Source organism: Teleopsis dalmanni, chromosome 1, assembly GCF_002237135.1.
Source record: "Teleopsis dalmanni isolate 2A chromosome 1, ASM223713v2, whole genome shotgun sequence".
Taxonomy (NCBI): Eukaryota; Metazoa; Arthropoda; class Insecta; order Diptera; family Diopsidae; genus Teleopsis; species Teleopsis dalmanni.
In genome coordinates, this window is record NC_051846.1 from 18,804,352 (window position 1) to 18,825,126 (window position 20,775).

Here is a 20,775-nt window from a genome sequence, read left to right on the forward strand (position 1 = left end):
ACACGATATCTTATCAATGATGAAAGCATCAATTCAATTGTGTTCGCAATATTTTCAAGGGTAACTACTATTACTAACCGGAAGTACTGACGAAGTTGTAAGGACAACATTTTACGAAAAATTTAATCCCACACATTGAACTAGTTATAAATATTAAAAATACATTCCTCTTCATATATGACGCTGTAAATCATATTATCTGAATTTTGTAAATTTATTTGTTAAAAATCCATTTTTTTAACGAATAACCCTGTGAATTTAAAATCGTGGTTTTCCACGTTTTTTTTTACCACTAATAAAATTCGACGAATTCTGTGGTAATCATTTTACAACTATGCAGCATTTTATGCGGGTATTCTTGTTAAAGAGAGAGCTTTTTGTTGTTGCCTGCAATGGAAGAAATTTCACATAAAAGGCAGTATTGTTGTTTTTTTGTTCTAGTTGAAACTTCTCACCATTGAAGACGCTAAAGACTACTTCGGTTCCAGTCGCTTGAACGTTCACACTTAAGGCTCTACGCTAAAGACTGCATCGGTTCCACCCGCTTCAACGTTCACATTGAAAGCTCTATGCTAAACACTACTACGTTCCAGTCACTTCACCGTTCACACGGAAAGTTCTACGCTAAAGACTAGTTCGGTTCCAGTCGCTTCAACGTTGACACTGAAGGTTCTACGCTAAACACTACTTCGGTTACAGTCGCTTCAAGCTTCACACTGAAGGTTCTACGCTAATCACTACTTTGGTTCCAGTCGCTTTAACATTCCCATTGAAGGTTTTACGCTATTGAAAATTCAACTTAAAAAAAAACTAAAAATAAAGACTACTAAAATACATTGTGTTTGAAGTACCTCGTTTATTTATTTAATTCTTATAACGAATCCTGATGTATTCGCTGAGTTATACGCCAGATATATATGTATATAGATAGGACCGGAAAAGGTCGTTACAAAGTTATGTTAGTGCAAATATTTCTACAAAGCGATTAATACACTGGTTACAATTAGCGAAGCTAGCATTGTTTTAAAGGAAACAGTAACAGCAGTATCGGAATAAGTCCTTCTAAACTTACACAGAACAAAGAAAGAAGAAACATGAGTTCCATTTTTCACACCATTTATTACAAAATTGTCATGAAAAACGACAGACCAATTATTCGCTGAGTTATACGCCAGATATATATGTATATAGATAGGACCGGAAAAGGTCGTTACAAAGTTATGTTAGTGCAAATATTTCTACAAAGCGATTAATACACTGGTTACAATTAGCGAAGCTAGCATTGTTTTAAAGGAAACAGTAACAGCAGTATCGGAATAAGTCCTTCTAAACTTACACAGAACAAAGAAAGAAGAAACATGAGTTCCATTTTTCACACCATTTATTACAAAATTGTCATGAAAAACGACAGACCAATTAAACGCAGATATTACTCTCAAAATGCTGTAAATAATTAACGACAAGGAAAACGAGCTCCTAAGCAAAGATTGTGCAAAAGGAAAGATTCAAAACGCGTAACCCTTTCCATTTGGAATACAATTTGCACTCTGTACCGTCCACATAAAAATAGCCAACAGGATAACAAAACCACGTAAAGACATAAAAGACCGTCTTTTATCCCTTGAAACATAAAAGACAAGAAATGTTAATCTGATATATAAGTAACTTTAATAATAAATTTAAAAATACCACTGCCAAATGTAAAAATGCAAAAAATACAAGAAAAGCAAACTAGTTTCTGACAGTTGGTCTCTGCCGCAAGAAATATTAAGAAAACCAAAAGAAGACAGCAGCGAAAGACAAAGCAAAGGTAATAAATATAATGAGATGTCGCTAGTCGCTTATAAATTTCGTTTCTTAATTGACAATTAGCAGTTTTGCACACTGCACCGGTCTTCTTAATACCTCTGCAAAATAAACAAACAAAAGCTGGAGTTAAAACTATATGAAATATATAATTAAACAAAAGCTAAAATGATTAACTTTAAACATATTAATTATATAAAGAAATTTTTTATAAATATAATATTGCAGTTCACATAAATTGCATGTTTCTATATGCAAATTGTATTTAGATGAGCGAGTTTAGGAGAGAGACCTGTTATTTCGAATTGTACAAAACGAAAAACAGCTGATTAGTATTATAAACATGAGCATGGCAATTAATTTACGTTTATATCTATATGGTACAAAATAAATGTTGAAATAATTTGATATTAAAGTTTCTGAACCAACTCTACTGCTTTCCATATTACGCTATTAATATCCACATCACTACAATGTTTTTAAGTAATAAGTACTCTAATTCTTCAATATAAAACATAGAATATTCCACACATACTGTAATATAACAAAAATGCAACTAATAATAAATATAAATGAGATAAATTCCTTGTCATAATCAAGATTGAAACTAATAAAATATAGAAATAAATTTTAAAAGTTATTATTTGTTTATTAAAACAAAATGTCCATTTGAATTCGATTTACTATATTTTGACTTGAAAGCGTTTCTATACTTCAAGGGTAAACTGTTTTTCTCAGAGAGGAAATACTATTTATTAATATTATTTATTAAATAATGTGGTAATGTTACACTTGACTTATACTTGGAAAGTACGGGAACAGAGCTATTATTTCATCATATTAAAAAAATCGTGATTTTTTTGTTGTTTGATTAATATTTATTGTAGAAAAATGTTCTTCTGAAGCACATTATAATAATAATTAAAATAATTTTTTATAATCTATACCATAGAAGGTATCTTCAAGAATATAAAAAATTTAAATTTTATTTGGTGTCGATCAAATTGAGAATATAACAAAATATTTACATAGTTTTGTATTCTTAAATTATTATTATTTTGATTTTACATTTATAATAAATATACATATTTACAATAGTATAAGATTAACAACTGAAATATTTAGTAAAGTAAATATCTTGTATAAGATCCGTTTTAGCAATAAGTTGGGAACGTAAGCAATAAGATACGTAACGTGTGTGATATACTTCACATTTATATAGTGCTTATATTTTTATACGTTTTTAAAATTATTTTAATACGGCAACGCTTATTCTTTAATTTATATTTATATCTTTTATGTCTGTTTCTTTATTATCTTGAGGAGTGTTTATTTGAGTGCAATTGTTTACAAAATTTAATGATCCAATTTTGAAATTGTTATTGAATCAGAATTAAGCGTTTGAGAGTACAAAAAGGATTCAGTATGTTATAAACAACACATTCAATTGATTCCTTTTTTTGTGAATTCAAGAATAATTTTTTTGATATTGTGTGGATAGAGTTTTTATGTGTATAATCGTAAGAGACACAAAACTTAAACAAATAAATAATCTAAACAAAACAAAAAATCTAAAATTTTTGAACTGGTTAGTTCATTGTAACATTTGTAGTGATAATTTTTAAACAGATTGTTTTTTAATAAAATGTTATATGAATCAGTTTTATTACGAATCTTATTGCATTGAAGAATTATATTTTTGTGAATATAATAAAAAAAAATAAAGAAAAATAAGTAAAGTAACTTTAAATGTTATATAATTTTCTAAATATGAAGTATATGTTATTTACTACCACGTATAGAAATTAGGTATGAGTCAATACTTTAAAAAGTGCAACAAAAATATGAAGGTCAAGATGAATCGAAGAAATTTTAAATTTTTTAAATATAAAATCATATTTTATTTACTAATTTTGAATAATTAAATTTTTGTTATTATATCATGGGTTTAGAATCTTCAATAAATGTTCAAATTGATTTTCTATGTATTCGGGTTTCTGAGCTGAAGAATTTTTGTTTACAGGTAGTTTAGATGATATATCTGGTGTGGCTTTATATTCTGGGTATTTAATTTTACCTTGTAAACAATCGATTATTTTTTTAACATTTTCATTTATACGTTTAAGGTGAGCATCAAAAGATATACGATAACAATTTTCGCGATCCACTTCAATTGTGCGGAAAGTTTCGGTCAGATTTAGAAAAATTTCGGTTGAAATGGCAGATACGTCATACCCAGATTTTGCAACCTTCGAACTCTAAAATACAAATTAAATAAATTTTTTTTTAAATGTTTCTTAACTTACAAAATTAGCGTGACATTCAAAAAAATCTGCTGAGCTATTTTTTCCATTGCAATAATCTAAACCAGCGCATAATAACTTATTTGATTCTATAATACTGAAACGCTGCTTTGCAAATTTTTGTTCCTTTAGGTGACGAGAGTCTTGGGCTTTCTTAAAACACTCAATATAGCTGGATTCGTATTTTTTAGTATCGCGCATTCCATTTAATTCATGTTCGGTAAAACATGATAATGTAGTTTTCGGTTTCCATGCTTGTAAAACTTGCGAATTTTGTATCACATCACTTGACGTTTGCGCATGGACTGCATAAGTTACAGCTACTAAAAATGTTGTTGCTTTTATAAGTTGTAGGATACTACACATTTTAGTTACTTCGAGGCTACCAAAACCGAATGCTAATTGTCTTAACTGAAATAGTACTGTGCTCAATACAATTTGTACTGCTACTTATATAATTTAATATTACTTATGCGGCTCATATATAAGAATAAAATATGATATGCCATATTTTTATCAAAATCAACAAATATTTTAACATCGTTAGTAACGACTGCGCTAATATTAACAAAATATACTCGCTATGTTATAAATGAATATTTTCTGTTTCATTATTTAAATTTTTTTTTGGGAAATTTGTGTTTTTTTTAATACTGATTGAAGTTATCTAAATAAAACATGAATACTGTAAATATAAATATACCAATTGAAAGTAGAGTATATTATTTTAATTTAAAATTTGATATATTTTATTTAAATATTTCAATAATTAATAAAATACCTGAATAACCGACTGTATATCCATTTGTTTTTATGCAAACACATATCACATATATAAGTTTATTTAAATTTAGATGAATCGTTATGTTATCGTCTCTGATTTATGCGTTTATATTTATATATTTTGTATTTTGCGCATTTATAACCAAAATCTTCGTTATAAATATAAACATATTAACCTGTACAAAAAAGAAAAATTAATCAAATATAAAATTTGTGAATTTCAAACCATACGAATCTACTGAATACAATATATATATATATATATATATATATATTTATACATCTTAGAAAAAATTGATGATTTAATTTAAGAGGTAAATATTTAATGTGAATTATAACAATGCATGAGTTCGTTTACACATTTAAAAAAAATAAAATGTTGAAAAAAAATTGTTTATGTTATTTCAATAAATTTTTGATTAATTTTTTTTAATTAGATATGTTTAGTATAACATATAACTACAGTTTTAAAAATTTGTTTTTATTCTATTTTAGAAGACAGTCACGTTTAAATGTTTGCGTAAATTTTTGTACAATTTAATCATCTTAGTCTTATTAATTTGTAATTATTAATGTACAGATATTATATTTTTAAAGAAAATGTTCACATTTTGAGTAAAATTGGTATATTGTATTGTAAAAAACGAAAGTCGTTCAATTATGATTGTGTAGCCATGATTGTGTATTTGCATACACATACATGTATATATAATTATGTACATGAAAAAACTAATATTCTTATTGGTGTTATTTTCAATTTCAAGAGTTCTATTTAAACACATTTTTTGCTCAAAAATAGCCCAGAGATATTTTTGAAATTTTGAATTCTTTTTCAATATTTCTAATGTTTCATTATCAAATGTTTGAGTATTAGTACTAAAATTTAAACACAAAAATATGTCAGAATTACATAGTTTTTGAAATCTTTAGATTGTATTGTCTACGGAGATTTTATCGTTTTTGCCTGCCTGCCCCTAAATACGCCACTGATCTTATCAGTGTTGTCTTATGAAAATGCAAATATTTTTATATATTATATAGTCTCATTAACATTTATATTCGGTCGTAAGTTTTAAACATAATTGCTAATGTTCAATGAATACAAATTATATTTTATTATTTCTGGAAATTTTCTCTATGATATAACAAGAAGACCATTATTAATTTATAAGTGTGAGTGCTACTTGAGCTCAAATTGCATTAATTTTAATATAGAATTTTAATGTCTGTAAATCTGCAAAATTATAATATATAATACGATTGATTTGGTTTAATTTTGTGTTTTTACAGATGCAGTTTTTTAAAAAGTAAAAGTCAATCTGCTTTCCCTTCAACAATATGTAAAAATGCCTCTGCACTGGATTATAATGTGTCAGAAAACCACCAACCTGATTTCAAAAATCATGAGTCCTTGACAAATATATGCAAAAACAATGTAAACATTAGCAATCATAATAGCCAAAGCTATAGAAAAGGCGAATGTTCACCTACAGAAGTAGAACAAAAATTAATATTTCTAACTGATAAAAATTGCACATCTACCCTTCAAAGAAATTCTTCCATAAATAGTCATAATTATAATTGTAGTAAACAGGTATATTATATGTGTATGACTTTACATTCAAATATTCTACTAAAATTGGTTGAACTATTTTAGGTAATGGGGCCCGATCAATGTAAAATTTCTTTATCAAAAAGTGGATCGATTGCAGATCGCTTAGCAGCCTTACAAAAAAGTGGAGAAGATAATTGGAAAAAAAGAATTACAAAACCTGATGAAATAGAGAAAAATGTAAGTAATTTCATTCATAATTATCAAATTAAAATCCTAATATGAATTCTATTTTGATTTAAATAGTTCTTTTTTTGAAACGAACTATTTAACCCCACATATCCTTATTATGTTATACTTATACTCCATAAAAATATATTAAAGGAAAATATATTCCTGAGCTAAGTAATTTATGTTCTAAGGAAACAACATTAAACTTTAACAGGTATGATTAAAAATATGTATCTCCTTTATATTAATTAGACTTTGATATGAAGTTATCTTATATAGTATTGTATATTAGATCATAGGGGAAATTTGAACAACATAACGTCAATAAAACTTAATTGGTTTAGCTGCTATATTTAAATATGTACAAAAAAATTTTTTTTACGATCTTTTCAACTTTCTCGATTTTCAATATTAAAGAAAAAATTTTTTTTATTGATATTAAAGACTGTTTTAACAGAAACGTTTTAAATGGATAGACATAAATATTCAATAAAAATTTCAGAAGTTATACGCCAGTTTCCGAATTAGCGTAAAATAGTGGTGTTTTATTAACAAGACAAGCCAGTATAGAAAAATAATTTTTTCGAAAACTTTGTTGTTTTTTATGCCTATGGGATAGCAGAGAAATAATAGGTCATTTTATACGGTCATCTTGGCCAAAAAAGATAGCTAATAGGAAGTAAAGTCAAAATATTGCAATTGAAGCTTTCATTGAATCGTGTCAGACAGTTTTACCAACCTTGCATATAAAACTTGACCTAACGAAAAATTTTGTTAAAGCCCTGTAGAAAAACGAAATCGAAGGTATCTTTGTTGGACCACAAATCAAAAAACTGATGAAGGATGAAAAATATAATAATGTGTTGAATACAGAAGAGTTAAAAGCATGAAATTCGTTTAGTAGTTTTCGGCTCCTTAGGTAACGAAAGAGATCCACATTATAGAGAAATAATTTTATTTTTAATTGACAATTATGAAGTTATTAAGGCAAATATGTCTCGAAAGATGCATTTCTTGTACTCACATGTGTATTTTTTTCTCTTCAAATCTCCATGGAGAAACTGATGAACAAGGGAAAGGTTAATTTTTCAATAATATAGTTTTGAATTGCAGTCCAAAATGCTTGTATTAAAACTGCCTTTAGCATTAATCAAAAAAACATTTTTTTTAATTATTTCTTTGGGAGTCCATCACATTATGATTTCTGAATTCTCCAGAAAATTTGTTATAGAAAATGTAGATCTCTTTGAAAAACAAAATATTTTATTATTTGTAAACTGGGCCCTGTTGCACCAACATTTTTCACTTTGCACTTTGCAAATTTTTATGAGTTTTTGAGCATTTTTCTCTTATTGAGAACATAAAGCATTAATTTGAGAATTGAGTTATGCAAAGTTTTGAGAACACTCAAAAAATGCAAAGCGTTGCACCAAAGAGTATATACACATAGAGTGTGCATGTCGAACAAAATATCAGTCACAAAAATTTTGTTCTACTGGTTTTTTAAAAACCCCGGAATTACTCAATATTTGAGTCCTTTTACTATATGTGTGCAAAGAGACTGCATTTTCATTGATATGTGCACATTATCACACTCAACCGCTCTTTTGGTTATAAATATGCTCTTTTGGATATGAAAACATATGTATATACATATATGCATTTTATATTATGTTCGTTTTCTTTAATTTGTATGTATATTTAAATATGTTTATATTTCGTTTATTAAACTATTTTATATGTTTTGTTCTTTATTATTTTACTAATATTTACAATATTACAATTTAATTAATTCTAAGAATACTTTCGTTTTGAAAGTATTTTTTAGCTACGTACCCTATTGTGTATCTTAAAGACAATAAATCAATATTTATGTTCTTTGAATTGGAAAATGCATCTGATATAATGCAATTTTCGATGTCATTGCACTCTAGATCAGAGTAGGCTTCTACTGCACAGTTACTAGACACCCTAGAGTTATTTTCATAGAGTTCTATCAAAGAAGAAGAAAGCACATCATCAAGGCACTTGTTATCATTATCCTCACTTTTTTCATAGTTGGCTACTTTTTTAGCGTATGTATATGATATTATAAGTCACCATTTATATATGGTGCAATTTTTTACCTAAATATGTTGTTTTTTAAAAACCTTTACAATAAATAATAAGCAATAAAATAAAAATAACTTAATAATAAAAAACAATAAACTATTAAAATTAAAAACAAAACCGCATAAAAGAAGGATTAGCGGGGTGGTCTATAGCGCAACAAGAACAGGTAGTTTGCACTTATATTATCATAGTCGCCATCGTAAGCAATATTTATAATATAATAACTGTCCTTATATTATTACTTATTGAATTTTTTGTTAAACTTTATGAAGTTTACTGAAGCTCATATTTTGCATAATTATTCAGTAATTTCTGAGATCTGAAATATATACAAAACATAGACTGAGAACAGCAAATTTTTGTGATCCTTAAGCATTAGGCATTAGCATTAGTGAAAAAATTTTATGGAAAACTTGTATACATTTTTTGGGTATCGATTGTATTAGATTGTAGTGAAAAAAGTCGTAAAAACACGAGGGATTTTTGCAAATTTTCACTTTTAAATTTAACTGTTAATAAAATTTAAACATGTTTTTATTTAAAAATGGTAACAATATCCTAAGCTGTAAAAAATATAAAAAATAATAATTTTTCAATTAGTAGATATAAAATTATAAGGGTTCAAATTTCGCCAAAATTGTACGAAATCTCAATTTTGCCAAAATTTCATAAAATTGCGAATAACAAACAATAATTTACAAAATATACTGTGCTCTTTACTTCTATACAAATGTGTTTCAGTTAAACTTGAAAATAAAAATTTCGGTTTTACAGAAAATTCTATATAATAATGAAGAAAAAAAACGGATTGTGGACTAAAAATAAGTTTTTTGGTATTTTTGCAGACATTTCTTGCTTTGATATTTTCATTAGTTGCTGTTTTTGATTTCTCAATTGTTAAATGCACCTTTCTACATAAAAATACCAACAACTGTAGTTCAGAGCGCAGAAAAGCAATACAAATTTCTTTAAAACTTATTAAGTATAAAATGCTTAAACACTCCAAACTCTCCCGCATGTTAAAGCTGAAAAATTAAAAATTGAGTCACAACGAGTCCATGTGACACAAAAATAACTCAAATACTATTTCCCCGATTTCTGCGACCGATTTTTGTGAAATTGCCATCACTTCATTTTTAAGATTTTTTGAGTGATGCACACTCTATGTATATATACTCTTTGGTTGCACCAATGTACTTTTCAATGAAAAGTAAAGTATGAAAAGAAAAGTGAAATATTTGCCAAAAACTGGTTTCTTTGCACTTTCTGTTGCACAAATACTTTTTACTTTGCGCTTTGCAAAAGTAAACTGCAATACTTTACAAAAAAATTGCAAATGATTAATTCACCCTGCAAATTTTGCAAATGATTGCTTTACACACAAGATAAGTTTCTTATGTATATTAATAAAAGACAAAATACGTAAAATGAAAGAAATCATTAATAAATAAATAAAAATAGTTTTAAAAAAATAGAAATAGAAAATTAGTTTAAGCAAATATTATTGCTGTTTTTGAAATAAATTTAGTTGCAGTAATTAAAGGGATATATTACCGGACAATACTTTGAAAATGTGAATTAAAGAGTTCAGTTTCTAAAAAAAACTTTATAATACATTTAATATAAATATTTTATGTGAATTATTGTTCAAGCATGAACACTTATTATAACGATCAGTTTATTATTATTATAAGTCTGTTATCGTTCAAATTCTCCGAATTATGAACTAAGAAAAAACATGGGTAAAAAATATCATATAATAGCTAACATTGTAACATTTTTAAATATCTAATTATCCGTATCTAATTATGATAATAAAAATATATTTCTAAAGACAATAGAAGAAAAAATCACAAGTGCCTGGACTTGCGTTGTTTTTTGAACCTTGTTTGAAATGTAATTAAAAATAATACAGTCCACTAAAATTAGTAAAATTAGTTAAGTTTGTTTTAAGGTAATTTTGTATAAATTGAGAGAAATATTCTAAATAAAATCAGTAATTTAGGCCCTTTATGCGTAGGTTTCTTTTGTATTAGGATAATACACAGCGACAAGTAAACAATATTTTAATAACTTATAATATTTTAAAATTAAATAATAATGACAGATTTTCAACTAAATTTTTATATAAAAGCAACATTATATTTTTTAACTTTGTTTTTCAATATAATTGTTGTTAAAACAACTCATACTCATACTCTTTACATTTAAATTCTTTTTTTATAACTTTTCAAACTGCAAAAAAAATTAAAAGCATAAAAATGCTTTTAATGGATATACACAATATATATGGATATACACAACTTCTTTCTCTACGATTTAATGTCAATAAAAGAAATCATATACAAAAAATTTATATTTTGTATTAATGTATAACATATAATTGTATTAAAATTATCAAATATTACAAATTATAATAATAAAATTTATTAAAATAAAATATTATTTTAAACAAAAATTAAACTCATAAGTACATACTATGCATAAATCATGTACTCATAGCATCAAAATATGAAACAAACAAAAAAAATAAACAAACAGAAACGAAATGCTTTCAAAAATCAATACAAAATGAAAGTGATCTAATTTTTTGGTGCAACGCTTTGCTTTGCATTTTATGCAAAGACTTTGCAATGAAATTTTTATTTGCAAAGTGCAAAGTAAATCATGTTAAGTCTTTGGTGCAACGCTTTTCACTTTTACTTTGCAAAAAAAAGTCACTCATAAGTTTTGCAAAGTGCAAAGTGAAAAGTGTTGGTGCAACAGGGTCCTGGTATAATCTAAAGTTTCAAATATTGCATTATATTTATATGGGGAATGTTTGATGGTTTTCATTAAAACAAAATCAAACATTTTTCATTTTGTTTAATCAAAAAATTGATATTCGTTCAATTTCTTTTAATTTAAAATGATATATGTATATAATTTAATTGTGTTATTAAATTGAAAACAGTGTAATTATAGAAATCGTATATGAAATATATTTATTTAAACTTTTTTTTAAAAGCGAAACATACTCGTACTGCTTGCTGTGTTTATTTATAGCTACAAGAAATTTAGTCATACAATTGTTTAAGATTTGTAATTTTGCAGTTTTCGCATAGTGTATTAATGTAATATATATTGATATTATCATTCTGCTGCAGTCATTATGAACCCAGTAGAAAACATATCGGTTAGTCTTTGAATAGAAATCCAACACTAGAGCTACGTCTGAGCATCTATAGACACAAATGTATTTATTGTAATAGCCAGTGGCGTAACTACAGGGAAGCAACTGGAAGCAACGCTTTCGGGCCCCCGAATTTAGGGGGCCCACTATAAATTTTTGTATTCATTGTATTTCTTTTTAATAAATTTTCAAAAGTGGGACGAAACGTTTTTTGTTGGAATAACTTCATATTGCATTTTATAAAAGATACGTAAATTTTAAATTTAAAGTACATAATATGTATGTACTTCAAATAAAATATTAAATCTATTTATGAAATAAAAAAGTTTTTCTAAGAAAAATATGTGTCTTGATCGAGAGTTTATATGGAAGCTATATCTAAATTTAAACCCATTTGAAAATAATTTTGTACGTTGTCTTTTGCAAATATCAGTACTGTATACACCAAATTCCATTTGAATACCTTTATTAAAAACGGAGAAACCTCATATCCGATTGTTAAGTTTAATTCACAGCTACAAGAAATAGACGTCCAATTTCAATCAAATCAAATGGTGAACAGGGTGCGCTCCCGAAAAGTATGTGTATAAAGTTTCATTCGAAGAGTTCAAAAGCTGAGAGAGTAGTTTGAACTGTAAAAGTATACTGATATATACTTAATGGTATTTCCGAAGTTTCCTTTAATGCGTTACGAAACTCTTGACAAACCTTATATACCCTTTTTACATTTTTTCGTGTAAAGAGTATAAAAAGAGGGGCCCCTTAGTATGTTGGTAGGGGCCCCTTAGTTAGAATTTGCTTACAGGCCTAAAAAATGTAGTTACGCCACTGGTAATAGCGTTTCTAAACTAAATTACTTTTGTTAGCAAATTATTATATATATATATATGTATATATATATATATTATATATATATATTATATATATATATATATTATATATATATATATACATAGCAGGAAAAGTTTTCGCATATTCACAAAATTTTTCTTAAACTCAAATTAATTTTTGTTTTCTGATTTATTTTAACCAAAGAAACAACATTAAAGTTATAATATAAAAAATTAACAGTTATTCTTTAATAAAAATTAAACACATTTATGTGCAAAAGCAGCAATTTTTGAAGCAGAAAAAGTCTATGGATATTTCTTAATATATACTTTAAAACCATAAAATTTACAGAAATAATAACCACATGTAATAACCTCTGTTAAGCGTCTTTGCATGGACTCAACCAGCTTTGCAGTATCCTGTGTGTTTATTTTCAGCCATTTGTTCTTGATGACGTTTTTTACCATATCCTTGCTGGGAAACGTGTGCTGGCGAATCTTATTTGCCAAATAAACCCACAGATGTTCTATGGGACTAAGGTCTCATGATTCTGGTAGTGTTTGAAGTTACCTGAGAGCATAACACAGTACCCAAATCCGTACGATCGCTGCTGTATGCTTAGAGTCGTAGTCCTGCTGAAATAAAAAGGTTGCCTCAAGTCCTAACATTTTGGCATTTTCTTTCAAATTTGTTTTTAGTATATTTAGATATCCATGTTTATCCATTGTATCTTGTACAAATTCAATTTCGACAACACCATTACTTGCTATACATCCCTAAATCATCACGCCTTCACCACCACGTTTTACTGTTGAAATTGAGTTTTGTTTATCATGGGCTGTGCATAATTTTCTCCATACAAGTTTTCTAACTTTGATTCCATATATGTAAAATTAACTCACATCGGAGATAATAACTCATTTCCAGAACTCCATAGTTTCATTTACATGCTTTCTTGCTAAGCTTAATCATTTTATTCTATTATATCTGGATATGTATGTCTTCTTTCCTGCAATCAGGGTATAATACATGCATTTCTTCAAAATTTTCCGCACAGTATCAGGACATATTTTGTTTTCAAGTATTTCGGCAATATGTTCAGCTAGTTTAAAGGCTGTTACTCTTGGATTTACTCAAACCTGGTTGATTATAATACGACTTTCTCTATTTGATAGAATTGAAGAGCGACCAGTGCGAGGTTTAGAAACGTAACTACTCGTCTCTGAAGTTATTTAAAACTCTCTACACAGATGGATATTGACGACCAATATCTTCAGCAAGTTTTCTTTGGCTTACGTCATCTTTCCAAAATTTAACAGTTATTTGTTGCTCACTAGCACTAATTACACATCTTTTATTTTCCGATGTAAAAATTTACTTTTTATATAAAAAAATATTTTTAAATGATTAATTTTTAGACTCTTTTTTAGATTCAACTGTTAAATAAATATCATTTAATGACACGTTTATGCTTGCAAGAGAATTTATATTAACGGTAAATGTAAATATAAAAATATATCCGTAGACTTCTTCTGCTTTAAAAATTGCTGCTTTTGCAAATAATTATGTTTAATATTTTTTTAAAGAATAATTGTTAATTTTTTTATATTAGAACTTTATAGTTGTTTCTTTGATTAAATTAATTCAGAAAACAAAAATTAATTTGAGTAAAAATTAAAAAAGTTATGCTTACTTTAAGAAAAATTTTGTGAATATCCGTAGACTTTCTGCTATGTGTATATATATATACATATTTATTTTAAGAAAATAATTTTTAGAGTGAATATCTGTATCAAAGAAAAAGACACAGAAGAAATTTTGAATAATTGTGCCTCTTTGAGTAATATCCCAAAAAATCTCTATTATTTATTCACCACACCAGAAATGTCAAATATTAAAATCGGTATGGCTTATAACTGAAATGTACTACATTTGTGGTTGCACTATTATATAATATAATATTATTTGAATAATCCAGAAAATTTTATACACAATTTGTCGAGCAACTCTCAGTTTCTTTTCTTTATCTTCTTTGATCTGTATTTCAAAATAATCGATATTTCATATTTACATAGATCTTACCTTTTATAATATAACAATAATAAATAATATATATTATTATGTTGATTTTATTTAGGGTAATTTTCATTATGAAATTGATTAAAAAATTGTAATATATATTACTTTTTTCTGGTTTCTCTCATACTATGAAACATTAAAAAGTATTTATTTTTGATTTATTATATTTTACAAAACGCAAACAAAAAAAAATAAAAAAATGAAGAAACATTTTTAGGATGATTTTCAAGAGCATTATAGATGATTAGGCTTTATCAAAGATAGTTTTAGCAATGTTTTATGTCTGAGTATAAGAACTCCTTTGTAGACATGTTTGCAACCTATTTGAAAGTTGGACGATTTGACGATTTAAGTAAATTCAATTCATTTAGTGTTTTACGTAAACGTACTACTTTTAAGATGTTTGACAAGTGCAAAATAGTCCGAACTTTTCAAAAACTCGTATGCTCTATATTATATTAAGTTTTTTTTTTGCAAGATTCAATTATAAGCGGCTAATATGTATTACTTTTGTAATTTGCTCGATAATTTATGATATTTTTGTGTTTTTCGTTTCATGATATTTGTGGTATGAGATCACTTTAAAAATGAATTTACGCATCTACTCTAGTTGGTTAAATTTTTTAGCTAAGTTTTGCTTCGTAAAGCTTCGGTTTAAAGTCGTATTGGAAATGATTTTTATTTATATAATCTACCATCAAATAGCTTAGGCAGTGGTTAAAAAATTAATTAATATTTATTAATATAAATTTGCATAATATTTTGAATTCAAGAGTTTTTTAAAACAAATATGCAAGCAAGTGGATTTAACTGTTACGTTTTCTTGAAAATTAAATTTGTTTATAGCTAGTTTAAATTTTGGATTCTATCTTTTAATACTATGTTCAGACACACCTTAATTTCGCAAAAAATCTTAATTTCATCTTCGTTACAATGAAATTAAGTTGTTTTTTCAATACAAAATTCAGTTTTGAAGTTCGAACGAAATTAAGGAAAATGACCTTAATTTCGTTTAAACAAAAGCTGAAATTAAGAGACATTTCAAATGCAACTATGCATAAGATAAATATTAAGCAAAAGATAAAATTGATATAACGAATGATTTTTTTTTTCAAATAAATGTCAGTAACAGTTGACTTCAATACAACCGACAAAATATTTTGAAAGTAGTACAAATTTTTAAATTTGAATGTAGGCCAAAAACTGTAACTGTTATTAATTTAAAATAAAGCTAATAAAACTTCTGAATGCCATCTTTTATAGTTATAATGATCAACTTTTAGAATATTCCAGTTATAAATGCTGTTTAGAGCATGTAATTTTTAACATTCGATTTGTAAACAAAAAACATATGATTTCGAACTTAGCTTAATTTCATTTTTACAAAATTTACAAAATTTGGCTGTCTGAACATAGTATAAAGTTGAAATAAAAGTTGAAGTTGTCTGTGCGCTACTAAAAATTATAACCAAAGACGAAATTTTCCGCTGGGATTTTTTGACGTGTACACACATACATTACGTTTTTCATGTGTGTGGTTTCTTATTTCGCATGTAATATCTTCACAGTATTGCCAGATTATAAAACAGTAACAATTTCATGCGTTTATAGAATAAGTAACTTCTTACGATATTAAGAACTTTAATTTAAACAAAGAGATTTTGTTTTTTTAAATTAATGATTTCAAGGAAAATAACACACTTAATAAAAAAGTATGGAAAAAGTAAGAATAGAGCATGCACTTAAAAACGAAATAATGGCTTATTTATCCAACTGATTGCGTTACTTACCGTAACAACGGATTCGACAATTAGAGTTTAGCATTTAGTAAAATACAATAATATGCCTTGTAGCAAGATAATAGCGAAAGTTTAAAATTTTCAACTTTCTTGTATGTAACATACATTTGGGGGTTTAGATTTACCATAAAAAAATAAAAAATATTAATTAGCTCCTTATCAATAAATCGGTTGATTTAAGACGAAAAATGTCGAATGTAACCCTTAAAAATAAATTACACAGAAGGGAAATCACCCAAATATGAAATATGTGTCATATTTTTATATGTAAAATGTAAACAAACTACAGCTGAGCTGTAAACAAAGGCAGTGGGGAAGTAAGCATTTAATTAAATCTTTGTTTTTTATTAATCGAATATGTAATTGATATATAAAATGTATATAAATGATTTAATATATTAATTATATATATAATTTTCTTGTGTAATATATTATTAAGTGAAGTTTATAAAAGCTCTATCTAAAAGAGACAGTGTGAATGTACTATTATGTTAATTCACGAATTGTTGGCAAAAAATATTGTTACTCATTCATATTCATTTAAATTTGAAAATATAAAGCACAAAAATTTGTGCTTGGCAATGCTTTATATCAGCACAAATTAGAATAATTAGTAATGCACAAATTTATAAGATTTATTTTGAGTTTTAAAAACTATAAATATCTAAATAAATAGCAAACACTAGTTCAATTCTATTGTAATTGTAAATAGTTTTCTTTAATTGTACATTAAGTTAACGAAAAACATATTCATATATACACATAAAGTGCAAAATTGCGAATCATTTTAACGACGAAATAAAATTAATTAAAATTTGTAAATAAATAATAGCAAAAAATACGTGCGTATTCGATGAAAATAAAATATTATATATAAATACACATTGCATATATGGGGTATCTAAAATATTTTGCATCAGTTCTTTCTGATATTATGCCTTATTTGATTTATCTCTTTGTAATTTTTACATTTTTTCCGAAATCACTGCACAAAATAAAAATATTCGCAAAAAATAATTATGATTCGAATAGATATCATCGTTGTTATTCGCCTAATGAGTGTTGTCACGTTACTAAAGACATCTCCAAAAAAGTAAAAATTCGAAGAGCTGTAACTCGTAATGAACGGAAACAGAATTCGAACACAAATATTTCAAAATATTTTCAAAATATATATGAAGCACAACCGAAGGACACGCACGCTATCGAAGTTAATAAAATGACAGAAGAATTTGGAACAACAAATGATGGCATTGATGTTTATACAAAGCGAGAAAGCTTGGCTCAAAAGCAGATGTGTCTCCATTCTAAGATCGATGACACCATTGCATTGCATGATGTTGAAAATTTGAAAAAAAACAGTGTAACTCAAGTCAACTCTGATTGGAATATATATGACGAAATGATATCACAATCTCTTCTTCAAACATCATATAAAAATAAGATATCTTCTGAAGCATCAACTGTAGAAATTTCGTCAAAAATAAGTGCCTCCACAAATTCGTCACCTTTTTTTCAAAACAGACGATTAAATGTTCAACCTAGTTTAGAGGATGTAATTGTGACAATTACCCGGAATGTAGATAAAAATGAAAATACTGTCAATAGTAGCTGTAATTACTTAATGCCTGTAAATTCCATTGATGATATTTTATCACAGCGTCGATTATCACGCCCACTTTCCGCATATTCAATAAGTGATTTGCTGCTTAATGAGGAAAATTCCCGTTTCGTAATGGATGATGCGCATATAGATAATTTTCTTCATGCTTTAAATGGATCTTAGTATCATGACAGGTGATTATATATAATATAAAGTATATGATTAGTAAAATTATCAAAACGAGTGTACAAATGTGCCATGATGTTTTTAAAACTAAAACCTACAGTATCAAAACTAAACACTATCATGTAAAAATTCTACTAATGTAAATAAATCTGAAAAATTTATGTTGTATATTAATATGAAAATAAAACACGATTAAAATATTTATTTGTTTTTATTTTGAATTATTAAAATAAGTTTTCAATATTAATTTTTAACTCTGTTTTTTAAGTTATTTTATTCAAATTCTAAAATTGTCTTAAGTGTAAAATTTTTGCGATTTATACAATTTTTGTATGTTACAAAAAACATTAATTATTATGGATTAATTATTAATTTAAAATCCATTTATCATTTCTAAATACAAATAATTTCTGAATACAAAGTGAATCCGATTTTGATTTTAGTAGCCCAAAATACAGAACCCCATGTGGAGAACGTGTTTTCAATTAATGTCTATAATATTAAAAGACTTACTTAATAATAAACGTTTTACTATACTCCAAAAAATGTGAGAAATTATATATATATTTTTTTAAATTCTTCATTTCTTTAATTTTATTACATTATTTGAATGCAGAGTGAAAGGAATATTTTTAATTTATTTCATTTGAAACACGCATAAGAGAGTTAGGTAGACTATTGACGAGATGAGTCAATCCTTCGTATGTGTACATTTCGATATACAGATAAGCATTTGTTTCATTAAAGACAGCAAAATAAAAATTAGAACATACAACATGTCGGAATGGACATATTATAATTGTGTCGAAATCTGAACGATAGCAAATTATTCATAAAGTTAGTAATAATTAATTCATATATAATTTCTTGCAGTTTAATTCTGTTTCGACATAGTTTCTTATTAATTTGCTGTTAAAATATATAATTTTTTGTACAACAAAATGATAGATATAACTATATCTTGCCTAGAACCTATATGTATATTTCTATTTTGAATTTTTAGTATATAGGTGTTTATAACTGTGTTTATATGATAATAGCTTGTAAAGTCACAGCTATCTGCTTGTTTCTAGATATATTTTGCATCTTCTTGGTTTCACTATTTTTTGGAACTGTGTATGCTAATTGATCGAATTAAGCAAATCATATTATATATATTGTAATTAACTATAGAAATGTTTCTTTATAATTAGAGAACCTAAATGAAATTATGAGTTTTCATAAAATGATTATTTAACAATTTCAATAGAAAAACTATAAAAAAAAAATTATAGTAAATAAATTTACAAAATAAATATTATTGCTTCATATTTCAGGATTCTTTATCCGTTGATCATTTATTTCCTAACAGATCAATATCACATTCTCAAACAATTCCATCTTGTTTAGATGGAGTTAAAGTTTCTGATCGATTAAATAAATTGAAATCTTCTTCCCAAAATTGGAAAAATCGAATTGGTAAGTAAATGTGATAGATTTAGTTATTTTTTTTAAACGCTTTTATTATAGAGCAATCGGATGCTGAAAAATTCACAATAGCTGGGCGCTTACAAAATCAAGCGACTTTATGTGACGATTGTAATATCATACGTCGCCCAGACGACATAGCAAAAAAATGTCCAATGAACATAATCCGCAGCACGAATCAGGAATTTGGATTATCGAAAAGCCAATCGATGATAATTACTTCCAATTTTAAATCTACAAATCTTAGTGAAATAACTCGTAAGGCTCCACGTTTGGAATGCAGTTTAAGTCTAAATGAAGATGAAGTTTGTTCAGTTAAATTTTGCGATAAATTTAATTGTGAAAACGAATTCAAACCTGAAAGAATTAAAACAAATATTTTAAACACAACAAACACTAGCGAACGTATCTTTATACCAAAATTGGATGATGAAGAAACTTTTAAAAAATTTTTTGGTCAAATTGATGTAAAAGCTTCAAAAACTGAAATTGAAATATCAGATTTTGATAATTTGAGATCAACAGAACGGTACATTTTTATAATATGCTAATAACTAATATGTTGATTTTTAACTGGTTAATAGGATCTTTTCATTTAATATTAAGAAAAATTAATGGCTTAATTTTTATATTCAAGGTTACTCACAAAACGAGTGATAAAAGGTCCAAAAACTCGTCGTGGTTCTCGTAACCCATTAAAAAGTTTATCAACTCGCAGCGATATTTTATTTGAATATATTGAAGTTAAAAGAGTTATTCCAGAAGAAGAATTAATTGGTATAAAAACTCCAAATTGTAAGTTGTAAAATAATATTTTAAACTGAACATTGCTCTGTTATAATAATTATTTA

The 20,775-nt window shown here is 26.4% G+C and overlaps 3 protein-coding genes across 10 annotated transcripts in view; 2 read left to right on the forward strand and 1 right to left on the reverse strand.

The window, feature by feature from the left end:
- LOC119673439 overlaps nt 1-20,775 on the forward strand; it is a 63,194-nt gene that overhangs the window by 39,361 nt on the left and 3,058 nt on the right. For all 8 annotated transcript variants that reach the window (XM_038084716.1, XM_038084709.1, XM_038084711.1 and 5 more), the window contains 5 exons: nt 6,183-6,486; nt 6,550-6,684; nt 19,774-19,915; nt 19,967-20,453; nt 20,562-20,719. In XM_038084716.1, coding sequence (XP_037940644.1) covers nt 6,183-6,486; nt 6,550-6,684; nt 19,774-19,915; nt 19,967-20,453; nt 20,562-20,719 — 1,226 coding nt within the window. The remainder of the gene's footprint in view (nt 1-6,182; nt 6,487-6,549; nt 6,685-19,773; nt 19,916-19,966; nt 20,454-20,561; nt 20,720-20,775) is intronic.
- Nucleotides 3,578-4,546, reverse strand: LOC119673442. The gene is made up of 2 exons (XM_038084718.1): nt 4,113-4,546; nt 3,578-4,064 (listed from the first exon to the last, which is right to left on the reverse strand). Exons 1-2 carry the CDS (start codon nt 4,473-4,475, stop codon nt 3,747-3,749), a joined length of 681 nt encoding a protein of 226 aa, XP_037940646.1. The 5' UTR covers nt 4,476-4,546; the 3' UTR covers nt 3,578-3,746.
- On the forward strand, nt 17,544-18,596 carry LOC119673441. The gene has a single exon (XM_038084717.1). The coding sequence runs from the start codon at nt 17,561-17,563 to the stop codon at nt 18,452-18,454; it is 894 nt and encodes a 297-aa protein (XP_037940645.1). The 5' UTR covers nt 17,544-17,560; the 3' UTR covers nt 18,455-18,596.

Excerpts from the sequence above, each read along its gene's own strand:
- LOC119673442 (XM_038084718.1), bottom strand. The coding sequence starts at position 4,475 with ATGTGTAGTATCCTACAACTTATAAAAGCAACAACATTTTTAGTAGCT. Across the intron at positions 4,065-4,112 it reads TTGAATGTCACGCTAATTTT|AGTTCGAAGGTTGCAAAATC; the intron begins GTAAGTTAAGAA and ends TTTGTATTTTAG.
- LOC119673441 (XM_038084717.1), top strand. The coding sequence starts at position 17,561 with ATGGGGTATCTAAAATATTTTGCATCAGTTCTTTCTGATATTATGCCT.